The sequence below is a fragment of the Lolium rigidum genome, chromosome 5 (assembly GCF_022539505.1).
Source record: "Lolium rigidum isolate FL_2022 chromosome 5, APGP_CSIRO_Lrig_0.1, whole genome shotgun sequence".
Taxonomy (NCBI): Eukaryota; Viridiplantae; Streptophyta; class Magnoliopsida; order Poales; family Poaceae; genus Lolium; species Lolium rigidum.
The window spans coordinates 256,480,148-256,493,099 of NC_061512.1; the positions used below are offsets into that span (position 1 = coordinate 256,480,148).

A 12,952-nucleotide genomic window follows, 5' to 3' on the forward strand; every position below is an offset into this window, starting at 1 on the left:
AAGCCCTTCGAAGGCGTTGTCAGAAACTCCTCGCAGTGACGGCAATCCTTGCCAGCGAGCTTCGTGTCTGCAATGTCGTCTCGGTGGAGCGAGGCCCTTCGACCAAGCTGACAACACTCGTTGACCCGTTCTTGCTCCAAATCGCCAGCTCGTGGATGGCTGCTAAGCATGCGAGTGGTGGTGCAATTGCAAGGTCTCGGAATTGTGATGCACTTCGATGGCATTTAGTCTCACTCCTCAGCTTAGTGCATGTGGTTGTCTTCTGCTGATAGTCGCCTTTATTGCTGGCTAGATAGTGCTTACCAAGTGCATATGCCATTTCCCTTTTCCCTTTTCAGTTGTAACAAACTCATGTATCCTGACCAATGTTAACCCGCAAGGGTCGACAAGAGCCTGGTCTTGTAATGCTTCTTTGATGCAATATATTCAGGTGGGGATTCTCTCCCCCCCGGTGAAAGCTTCAAAAAAAAAATATTTATATACGATACCAAATAAATATTACAGTAGTATTTTCATCATATATTTGTTTCATGTTGTACATGTTTATCTTTTATTATTTATATTTAATCAAAATTTATAATCTTTAACTTCTGACTACAAGTCTTATTCGTCGGCATGAAACACGCAACGGCCGGTTAAGGAGCGGCGGACGACGTGCCGGTGGCAGCGAAGCAAGGAGGGGGGGGGAGGAGGGAGAGTTTCACCCCGGCGGTTGCAATTTCTCGCGCGTGGCTTTGGCCTTTTGGGAGTGAGCAAATTGAGTAGTATATTAGGAAGAGTGGGGTTCTTTTTCTCTATCAATTTTTTAAAAGAATTAAAATTTATTTGAGAATTCTACTGGAGCCTATTTTTCTAACTGTTTTTAAAAGTGGTGGCAATCTTTCAGAATTATGAATGAGTTTATCCACGCAAATTATCTAAGAAACATGCATTGTTTGGTGGCTCAGAGCATATCCAAGTGCGAGACCAAAGCATATCCTCAAAATCGACCACACAATATGCACGTAGAGGCGGGCAAAATACCAAACCGTGGGAAACCGGTTGAAACCACAGTTTCCTTCACATTTTCAATCTCCACTCCCGGATTAGTAAATAGAAATAAACTAAGCCTAAACCGCTCAAACCGTCAAACCACGTTTGTACTACTCCCAAGAACTGGCTCATAATGGTGGTATACAAAGTCTTCTTTCTAAAGAAAGCTTTGGTGGCCTAGCAGAAAATGTACTTCCACTGATTAAATACTACTGCTCTATCCGGCTTTAATTAAATACTTATTGCATATTTGGATAATTAAACTACATGTTGAAGTATGTCTACTTTTGTCAAACTGCGATAACACCTAGAGCTGGAGAGTGTGCTTGCGTTTTGATCTTCCGGTGGGCAGGTTGGCTTTGTGGTGAGTGACTAGGGGGGTATTTGGTGTGGCTTTTTTTGGCTTTTGGCTTTGGTGCTTTTTGTGGCTTTTGCCAAAGCCAAAAGCCAAAAAAAGCCACACCAAACAGGTCAGGTGCATGCTGACCAATCAACCCAGCCTATCCATAACTGCATCTTTCGCTAACATACCAGCGCTTCTCAGCTGAAAGATTTCCATTCCGTTTTTCCGCAGCGATCGAGAACCTAGGTAGCTTGGCAGTGACCAGTTGAAGCACATGTTCTATTTGCACATGCATGCAGTGGGACACTGGAACAGTAGCAGGTGCCGAAGCTGGAAGCTTGTCGCCGTTGGTTTTCTCTCGGTTGGACGAGGACGTCGTCGGGAGTACGTACTAGGATCGATCGGTTCTCGGACACCAGCTAGCTAGCTGACTTGGGCAGATTGGGATATGCTTTCCGATTCCGATGTGGAGTACCTACCGTTTATGTAGGTGACGCATGCTGTATTGCTGTATATATCGATAATCTTTCCGCTCAGAGCGTATCCTCAAAACTTTTTTTTTCTTTTGGCAACAAAGCATATCCTCGAACCGGTACGTGCAACGAAACAACCAAGAGGCGGGAGAAGCCACAAAATCCATCTAGGGTTCCGTCCTCCTCCTCGGTAATCCCGCTGGTGCGTTCCGCCTCTGGTGGCCTTGGGGACTTGGAGGTGTGGCGGACCACGGTTCCTCGCTGGCGGGGAGTTTCCGTTCTTAATTTAGTTTGCTTTTCTGTCTATTTTTGGGATGGTGAGGCGGCGGCTACATCCTAAAGTCAGAATAAGGTCCTCCCCGCCCTAACCTCGCTCTGGTAGTGCATCTAGCGTTGATGGAGGACGCCTGGAGTTGTGTGCCCGTCGGACTTCCTGTGACCCGGTCGGTTTTCGTGTTTGGTGGTGTGGTTTCATGTCAGTCTCTTCCGATCTACATTTGTCATCATTGGAGGGTTGCTACTCTGGTGCGCTGGTCCTTTGGGATCTTAGCACCAGGACTTCCAGTCTGTCTACTACAACAAGCTCTACTACGATAAGCTTTGCCTGATTTCAGCGATGGAGGGGCGAGTACAACGACGCGCCTTCGACTCAGGCTAGTGTATGTAGTCGTCGCTAGGTGGTCCGAGTACCAATTTGTAGTTTCTTTACTTTTTAGGCTATTTATATTATTGTTGATGATTATTAGTAGATTGGTGGATTTCTCGAAAAATAAAGCATATCCTCCAAACTAACCACACGAGGGTTAAGAGAGGAATGAGCCTGACAACATGTCACTGCTTAGAATACACATACTAATGAGGTCCAATCATTAAGTATTGCCAGAATCAGCTTGGCTGATTAATTAGGCTGTTGATTGATGCGGTTGACAGTCTGGGTTTGTGGGTGGGGATGATCGAGTGAGCGGGAGCTGACCAATCCTTCTTATCCACGCAATAAAAAGTACACCACGCACCACTCACGGCTACCATCTGCCGCGCCAGCGCCCGGGGCATATTACCACCACGCCCCATATTCGTTTCCGCTCGCTCCGTCGGCGCGCCGCCGCCCACAAGCTCTCGGTTCGCCACACTTGGGCCAGCGTTTCAGGGCACCTTTATGAAAAGGTTCTGCATTCTGTTGGAAGCTACCATGGGACAGCACATGGTTTCGAGCTTATGCGGAAAACAGTACTAGCACAGCTCCGGGGATTGTTATTTTTTTATTACCATTTCGTGTGTGTACAACCGTATGCTGAAATGATTTAGGAGTAACTTGTACTGTACGCACACAATCGTTCTAATCGTCCACTCAAGTTAATGGTAAGAATACATGGGCAGTGAATCTATGAATGTGTATACCTGGACACTCTTTCTTCGGTGTGGATACACTCGGCCGGCTCCTTGCCTTGCTTTCTGCCTCATCCCATTCTTTTTTTTTTGAAAAGATAAAGGCCCCGAAGGACCTAGAGTCTGCATTCATCAGCGGTGGGTGTACATTTACAAAAAGGATCCCAATAGAAGATTAGCACATGAGCTCCTAATTTTTGCACACAACACCCTAGAGAAGATCGCCAAACGCGATCGAGTACGTCTTCACCTCCCACCGGGGACAAAACCACTTGGTGGAGCGGCAGCGTTGACCACCACGCCGAGATCCAGTAAGATCCCCCACTGAAAGAGGGATAAGAAGCTCAGGCCGTCGAGCCTGAGCGCAGCAGGACCGCCATCCCATTCAAATTAGTTCATCTAAAAGAGGAAAGTCTACTCCCTCTTTTCGCTTGAATACAAGTTAAGAGAGTTCCGGATTACCTAGTTATTCCACCACCAACTCTTAATCCAAAGTTTTAGACATTTGTTAAATGAGAAAGAACACCAACGACGAACGCACTGATCTGTTGGGCCAACACTGACAATGGGCGAAGATGGGATAACTAACTCTTGTTATGGATCGCATAGCCAAACGGTTTTCGATGGCAATAGCTAAACATGACAAGCTCCGATGTGCGCACATGTGTCCTTAACATGGTCGCTCAACAAGTTCGAGATAAGCCGCGCCAAACGAACTCCATGTCTATTGTAGCAAAGTCTGGGAATTTTAAAATTGAACTCCTGTTTACACCCCTTCTTTTAATTAATTTCTGATACAAGGTTCACGTTTCAACGATTTTCATCCGAATTAACTTATCATAGTGAAAATGTGTACTCTTTTAAAAATGCCTTTTGAGATATTTCGTGCAATTTTCCAACCGTATCCTGGTCCTAAGGTACACGAGGCATTCCCATCATGTTTTTTTGCGGAACACATTCACCTCCCTAGACCTACAGAGGAACTGGTGTGACTCTTTCCTTCACTCAAACAACTTACACCGGCCCCACCCCCACCCAAGTTGTAACCTTTATCTAGGCTAGTTCGTTTAGTGGAGGAATTGTTTCATACAAAAAAGACTGGTAGGAGGGAAACTTCGAGGTGGCTGACAATCATGACCCACATGGCAGCTCGCTCCCAAAATCTTAGAATGCATACACATGAACAAATTTTCCGATAAATGGGGTAGCCCGGATAAAAAGCGGCTACATAACTAAATAGTAAAACTGAATTTCACAATTTTTTTATTAAACAGAATTGAAGCAAAGGTACTCCCTCCGTTTACAATTACCTCGCGTTCCGAGTTTAATCAAAAGTTTGACCAAATATCTTGGAAAAAATATCAACATATACACTACTCCCTCCGTCTAAGTTTACTAGTCTTCCCCGTATCCCCAGGTCACCAATTTAACCTATATAAGTTATTATATAATAAAAAATTATATCATTAGAAAATAGAACATCTAAACTTTCTAATGATATAATTTTTATAATATATAGCTAATGCTAACTTGATTAAATTTGTGATCTAGGGGTCCGCGCATGCCAATAAACCGTGAGAGAGGGAGTATAAAATCTACCGTATTAAAATTGGCATATAGTACATTTTTAAGTTATATGCATTTTATATTTTGAATGTTGATATTTTTTCTTTTATTCTTGGTCAAATTTTACAAATTCTGACTTGGACTACACCCAGAACACACGAGATAATCGCGAATGAAGGGAATAGAAGTAGAACCCACACGGCTTTGTGGTTTTATGAAATGTTGGCCGACAATGGGGCTAATATTGGGAAATGTCACAAGAGAGATGGTTCCTATCTAGTATTGGACAATACTAGCTGTGCTTCTTCTGTGATCCACGTTTCATTCCTCTATCATCCACGTTTTTTTTTTTGCGAAACACAGTACAATCAAAGACGCTCATACATACGTGCACACACTCACCCCTATGAACGCACACACGCACACCCTACCCCTATGAGCACCTCCAAGAGACTGCGTTGAAGAACTGATCCGGCGGGTCTTGAGATTGACGAAGTCACCACAGCGCCGCCATCGTCGACGGAACGTCGCTCTCCCATCGAAGAATATTCCGCTTATGAGACACTCAAAGTGTCAAATCGGGATTTGAACTTTCGGTGGACAGTGCTACATGCTGCTTCCTAACCATCCAACCACAGGTTGGTTCTCCTATCATCCACGTTTTCATTCGTCTCCTGATCTCACTCTACGTAATCATAACCCTAACACATTAAGAGGCATTCAAAGCCGCAAATCACACCATAAAAATACTGAAGAAACCCATGGAAGAGAATAAAAACGGTTTAAGCAGCTGCTGGTTGCCTCATGCCGAAGCAACGAGCGAGACAATCCAACTTCACTTGACATTCAAGTTCATCCCAACCCTAAAACACATGGCAGAGTATTAGAGTAGCCAGTACGCACGTCATATTCGCCCAGGTCTCCGACATCCATTGATAATTTAGAACAAAAGTTAACGGCTTAGTACAATATTTTTCGAATTGGACGGCTCCCACGCCTGGCATTGCCCAATTCAGCTTCGCCTAGGATTAGAAAAACACACAATAATTCATCTTAAATACTCCTATGCACCGCACCGAGCGAGCCCAAGTGCAAATTGGGCACAGCCGGGCCCGACAAAGCTCAATTTGACCCGAATTTATTTATTTCGGGGGCTGATAAAACTCCGGCCGTATATAAAACCACTGAGGCCACCAGCAATCCACAAAATCTCTCTCCCCCTCTCCCCCGGCTCGCTTTCCATTTTTTCCTCTCCGCACAAAATCAATCGGCGGCGCACGATTGCGGTTCCCCTCGCCGCGCCAGCGTTCCCAATTCCGCGAGATCGGGCGAGGCCCAGAGTAGTTCGGTCGGGCGTGGGCTGACCATGGCGGTGGAGGAGGCGGCCGAGAGCTGCGGGAGCCATGCGGCGGCCGCGGGCGCCGCGGCGGGGTCGGGGTCCCCACCGTCGTCGGCCGCGTCGGGGGCGCAGTCGAGGAAGCAGCAGCAGCAGCAGCGCCACAAGCTCGAGGTCTACACGCAGGTGCTCCGCCGCCTGCAGGACGGCGGCGTGCCCGAGGGCCAGTCCCCCGGGTTCGAGGACGAGCTCTGGTGCCACTTCAACCGCCTGCCCGCGCGGTACGTGCTCCAGCCCCCTCTCGATCTCATTGCGGCGGCGGTAGACTCCTGACTGACCTTCGATTTTGGGGTGTGGTTTGCAGGTACGCGATGGATGTGAACGTGGAGAGGGCGGAGGACGTGCTCACCCACAAGCGCCTGCTGGGGCTGGCCAAGGATCCGGCGCTGCGCCCGGCGTTCTCGGTGCGGGCCGTGCAGGTGAGACACACGCTCCCTAGTCCCTACTACTGCTTCGTTCGTCGCCGCTTGATTGGCGCTTCGGGAAGGAATGCGATCGCTCGCTCGCTGTAGTGTTAGACGACTCGAAGTTCGCTTCTGCTCCTCGGTTATACTACTAGTATTCTATACTGCTCCGCAGATGGTTGGTTTGACCTGTGCGGCTGATTATCATATGTGCCTGGTCGGGGGTTCGGTTTTTCCCGATTGGGGTTTCCTTTCCGTAGTCGTCTCCATCCCATCAGGCACAGAAGCTTAGTTAACTACTAGTCGTTCTCGGTGATTGGTAACACGGATTTTCATCTGGGAAATTGGGGGCATTTTACAACTCTAAAGTGAATTGGTATTTTTCTGAAGGATAAGCTCGTTGGCACTTGCTAGTTAGTATTACCACTTCTGGATCCAACAGCTTGCTGATGGAACAGTTGTTTATATCGTCAGGAGCACCAACTGCTTCTTCTTGCTGCTGATAGAACAGTTGTTTATGCTGTAAGAAGAAGCCCTATGAGTGTCCCACCACCACTGTATTTGAGAATTGCCACATAGGGGTTTTCGATGGTCTAAATGGTAACACAATTAAGTACTCTCGTTATTTACTCGACTGATGGAGACTTGGACTGTTAAAGTCTGTTATATTACAAAAGTGAGGGGTCAAAAGAGTTGATGGGATCCAATAAGAACTTTCTTAAAATGAGATTAGAAGAAGCCTTCACGGTTCCCTCTAAGAGTAGCACATTTTCATTGGTTGTGACCACTAAACTTAGAACCTACGCTCTCCAATCAGCTGTCAGTGCCGATGCTTTCTTCTATTTCTATAAGTTGTGCATTTCTTCCTTTTATCAGTACAAGTAGCTGCAATCATATGTGAAGACCTACTATTTGCTATTCATTACCCTTATTTCAGAGTCTTGATTCATTAGGTGTCTCCAGTTCTTGATGGGAACCAGACTGATGCTGATTCACACACTGCAGGGGAAGTTGCTTCAAGGCTCTTAAACAGGCAACAAAGGTACCTACGCCTTTCACCTTTTTACTAACTGGGAATAACCAATATCTTGCCCTGTTGCCATTTATTGCAAAATAGTATATATCTACTACTGGCTCAGTTCTCCTTTATTCATAATATATATACTGTTTGTGTTCAGCATCCACCCTCCTCCTGCCTTTGGTTCATCTACAAACCTTGAGGCCCTTGCTCTTGAAGCAAGCAAGTCTCAAGGCCAAGATCATGATAGCACCTCAGATAATGTTCGATCTTTGTACAGGTAAGGCTTCGCTGCTAGTTGCCTCTGCCCTGTGTTTTATTCTCACACAGTATTTCCTTGTTTGAATCATTATTCATTACGTACCTTGTTAGATAACACAGTACAGAATGTATGAGAAATTCTAATTATTGCATTTTTCTTCCTTTTGGGTGTGCCATTTTTCTGCTGCAGACAATAAGTTGCTTGTATTTGATTGCCTTTCAGACCCATGCATGAAATCACCTTCTCCACCATTGACAAACCAAAGCTTCTCAGTGAGGTAAATGGGGACCTCTGTACATTTGTGAAATTTTTTGGGATATATATTATTTGTTAATAATATAGTTCATGCTGTCTAACTTGTATGAATACAAGTTGTCTGAACATTCTCTTTTATACATTTGTTTAGTGACATCGTGTTTTCTGATACCCCCAGCTGACATGTCTGCTTGGTGAAATTGGTCTCAACATTCAAGAAGCACATGCATTTTCGACAAATGATGGCTACTCACTCGACGTATTCGTTGTTGTTGGCTGGCACTCTGAGGTATATCAGTACCCCATTTTGTCTTCGTACCTATAATTTTGTCTTCTACCCGCTGTTCAACATTTAATTATTTGTTTATTTACTTAGGAAACAGAGGATTTAGTACAAGAAGTAAAGAAAGAAATGAGCAAGATGGAGGAGGTGAACCAGAGACACATAGTTTATTGCAATTATGTTTTCACCTAGTTGTGACAATCTTTGATCTCTTCATACTCATGTTTTGCTTTGGCTTGATTGGACAGACACACACGTGGTCTACATCTCATTCATGGTCTTCTCCAGTTGAAAATATGCAGATTGTGGAGAACTCACCAGCTGATCATGTTGAAATACCTACAGATAGTGCCAGTGAATGGGAGATTGATATGAAACTACTCAATTGTGGGAATAAAGTAGCATCTGGATCATATGGTGATCTGTGAGTGTTTGTTCCTTGCTATCATGAAAATCCACTTTGAGTTTTCCTGTAGTCATGTAACTAATCTGTTTCTCTTTTCAGTTACCGGGGTACCTATTGTAGTCAAGATGTCGCTATTAAAGTGCTCAAACCTGAGAGGGTCAATGTGGACATGCAGCGTGAATTTGCCCAGGAGGTTTATATTATGCGGTCAGTTACATCATATGATCTGTTTTCCTGCACTACAGGAACGATTACCTTTTGTATTAAAACCATTTCAGTATACCAACATAAACCTGTGTTTTTTCTTCTTTGTATTTACATCATCTCACTTAGTCTTGTTTCTTCTGTTATAAAAATAAATGTCTTAAGGGAAAGAAACCATCCGCGCTATTTTTATCGGAAGAATTATATGTAAAACCTGGTATGGCGAGCATGGAGCCTTGGACCCAGGCGGGCATGCACGCGTCAACCCGTGCTTGTCATCCGGGCTATGCCATGGTTCACTTTCTTCTGTTATACAATGAATACTTGCTTCAAAATCTGTTTTAATCTCTCAGATGCTCCTGTCTGTCATATTTTCACTGCTAAAATTTGTTACTTATGAGATGCTAAGATGACAAAGGTTTCTTGCTGCCATTTACCTTTCAACATCTTATTCTGTCAGTCCTTTACTTATTAACTGATGTCTTATTAACTGATGTCTCATACTGCAAGTTATGCAACTGATATCTACATGTTAATAGCATCCTCCTCCTGGATCAGTGTCTTCCATTAGTGCTTTTCTGTTCTTTTCCGTTAAGTTTTAAGTTTATGGAGTGCATTTTGGATTTCAGGAAGGTTCGTCACAAGAACGTTGTGCAATTTATTGGTGCATGCACCAAACCCCCAAGGCTTTGCATAGTCACAGGTATGGTTAAACAAAAGGCTATCCTTTGAAGGTTCCATTTTCTTGTTATGGTAGTAACAGTACTAACTACTGAACCTATCTTCACTCGTTCAGAATTTATGTCTGGTGGAAGTGTGTATGATTACCTCCATAAACACAAAGGTGCCTTCAAGCTCCCTGCTTTAGTTGGAGTTGCAATTGATGTGTCAAAAGGCATGAACTACTTGCACCAAAACAATATTATTCATCGGGATCTGAAAACTGCCAATCTTCTTATGGATGAAAACGGGGTAAGTGCTCTCTACTTTCTATTATTCATGATGCATCCATTCTCGGAAACAATTTTCAGTAAATCTTAGCCCAAACACATAGATATGGCTTCACTTTAGATGTTCCATACAAAAATAACAGGTGTCAAGTTGTGGATTTTGATCTGGATTTTTGTTGTACCTAGCAAATCTTGTCTGTAAGTGATAAGTGCAATGTCACTGGGAATCTTGAATATTCTCCATCCTTGTTGGGTGTCCATTGTGATTTTATTCAATGCATGATTTACTCAGGAGAATTGGATAAGTTTTCTTAACTGTTTGCTCCTTCTACAGATGGTTAAAGTCGCTGATTTTGGTGTTGCACGTGTTAAAGTTCAGTCTGGAGTAATGACTGCAGAAACCGGGACATACCGTTGGATGGCCCCAGAGGTGTTTTCTCTATAATTAACTATGCTCCCATTATCACCAACTTGGTTACTGTATAATGCCCATACTGAATATAAGCTGTAAAGAGTAGATATGTCCATCAGAAGTTGCTGGCACGAATACCCAAGCTCCAAGTTCATTTTTTCAGATTAACAGTGTAGGAAACATTGCAACACTAACTTTTTGTTGAAAAAGAAGAAACCACAAGGATCAACAGTTGAGAACTTGTGATTCAAAGCACTTCAGTGCACCAGCAACCTACAGTCCTGGGAATAAGCCACAGCCATATCCCCTGAGGATAGCAACTTGTGAAACCAAAAATAAAACGCTATCAGGCCTACGCAAGGCTGCTAGGCGTAGTCTTACTTAGATGTTCACCCGTCAGTGGGTAATGAGTGGAATGTAGCACCAGTCGCAAATTTTCTCATGTTTGCTCTTCGTCTCCAAGTATGGGAACTTTCTTTTCTTCGGTACTATGCAATTCAAGAACGTTCTCAGGACCTGATCACCAGTGCACCAAATGCCCATGAACCTCTAAAGTTGATTCAGTTTGATTTTCAAATTTGGGCACACTGGCTTCCCTTTCTTGAGAAGCTGAGCACAGCCAAAACACACATAAACTAATAATTCATGATATTTTACCAAAATGTAATTTGTTCCTCATTTTCCAGATTAACCATAATGAAGAAGTAATTATATTAGAAGCTTCAGTTTTGGTATCACTAATCCACCATCTGGCTGGAAAGGTCAGACCAAATATTCTGAATCACATCGAAAGATGAGATAGGAGACTGGTCCGAGTTCAGTCCATGACTGCTTGACATGCTAACAAATTTAGTGTTTTTTCCATTTGATACAAGAGGGGAATTCATTGTGTTCCTATTAAATCGTTTGCGAACAATTTCTTACCAAGCCCTTGAAATCTTATGCGGACGACAGTCATTGGTAATCAGGACTAGATAGTTTCCTCCTATCTTCTCGACAGAACAAATTTATTATCTTACTCTCTGTCTTATTAATGATATACAGTGTAAATCCAAGTGGGATTGATTCCTTCTAGCGGCAATGAATTCAAGAAATAGAGTGCATCAGGGTAATAATACCTGTAATTGGTCTATCACCTTACAAAATTTATCTGTTGTAGGTTATAGAACACAAGCCCTACGACCACAAGGCCGACGTATTTAGTTTTGGAATTTTGATGTGGGAACTGCTCACTGGGAAGGTACTTGCATTACTCTTCTGTCACTATACTTCATTATGCTAATTGCATTGTTTTGTATACAGTTTGTTCATTGGTTTATCCATCTATTGCTGGCAGATTCCTTATGAGTACCTGACACCATTACAAGCAGCTGTAGGTGTGGTTCAGAAGGTAAACATTCCTCGTCATTTTTTCTTCATGATCAGTCCTGTCTCCTTGTTATGTTCAGGGATGACATTCTTACTCAGCTTTCATATCAAACGCACAGTACCATGACAACGATCCTCGTACTCCCTCCGATTCATATTGCTTGACACTAATATAGATGTATTTAGACACATTTTAAATGTAGATACATCTATTTCAGTGGCAAGCAATATGGATTGGAGGGAGTGGATTATTTGGACTAATGCACAGGGATAATAATATAACTTGTTTTGAGTTTCTTATGTTCCATGTCACTGGATTTTGAGATATAAACAGTGCTAACATGTTTTCATGAAAAAGGTTTGCCAACGCACTAGCAGAATGAGGGCTCTCTTACATTAGTGCTTTGTTTACCACTTTGCCTGACCAGAGCCCTCTAGTACTATTTATGAAATTTGTGACTGCTGATAGACATTAGTACCTCGTAATGGGAAGACAAAAGTAAAATATAATTACATTACGAATCTTGTTGACATGGCAAGCTTCCATTTCAGGGATTGAGGCCTACAATACCAAAAAATGCCCATGCAAAGCTTGCGGAGCTCCTCCAGAAGTGTTGGCAGGAGGACCCCGCTCAAAGACCAGACTTCTCAGAAATACTAGGAACTCTTCAGAAAATCGCAGAGGAGGTTTGTGACCGATACTCCGTACCGGCTTACTTTAATGCATCAAGTTTTACGTTCTTACCGAAGTGGTGATTTTGCAGGTTGGAGAGGAGCATAATGGCAAACCCAAGGAGAAAACCTTGGGGGGCTTCTTTTCGGCTTTAAAGGGGCGAGGACACTGAAGCGGCGCAAATGTACATGTTATTTGGATGGGTCTGAGCGAAGATCAGCGCCTGTTCCTCGGCATACCCAGTGCTGTCTTCTGCAGTGAACTGGAAAGTTTTCGGCTGCAGTTTCGCACATTGGCTGCCGCAGATAGTTTTTTCTGCTTATTACTTCCGGTGTGTTCTGTCACATGGTGTAACATAGTAGGAGAGTGCTTGCAAAAATTGTACATTATTTAATCTGATTCTTCTAACAGGTTGTAACTTGCACATGACATAATAAGCCTAGTTTAGGGTGTGCTGTGATTCTTTTAATTGTGATTATCTTTATACATGATTATCCTGGTGATTTGTATCAGTGCATGGT

General features: G+C 43.5%; 1 protein-coding gene across 1 annotated transcript; it reads left to right on the top strand.

Annotated features, from left to right (window-relative positions):
- The first annotated feature begins 6,029 nt into the window (after positions 1–6,029).
- Positions 6,030–12,943, top strand: LOC124655010 (serine/threonine-protein kinase STY46-like). Its single transcript, XM_047193983.1, has 16 exons — positions 6,030–6,417; positions 6,501–6,615; positions 7,554–7,642; positions 7,779–7,898; positions 8,103–8,157; positions 8,314–8,424; positions 8,512–8,565; positions 8,667–8,842; positions 8,924–9,031; positions 9,658–9,731; positions 9,825–10,000; positions 10,313–10,408; positions 11,550–11,630; positions 11,727–11,780; positions 12,311–12,445; positions 12,523–12,943. The coding sequence occupies exons 1-16, from the start codon at positions 6,167–6,169 to the stop codon at positions 12,601–12,603; spliced, it is 1,776 nt and encodes a 591-aa protein (XP_047049939.1). The 5' UTR covers positions 6,030–6,166; the 3' UTR covers positions 12,604–12,943.
- Positions 12,944–12,952: the final 9 nt, after the last annotated feature.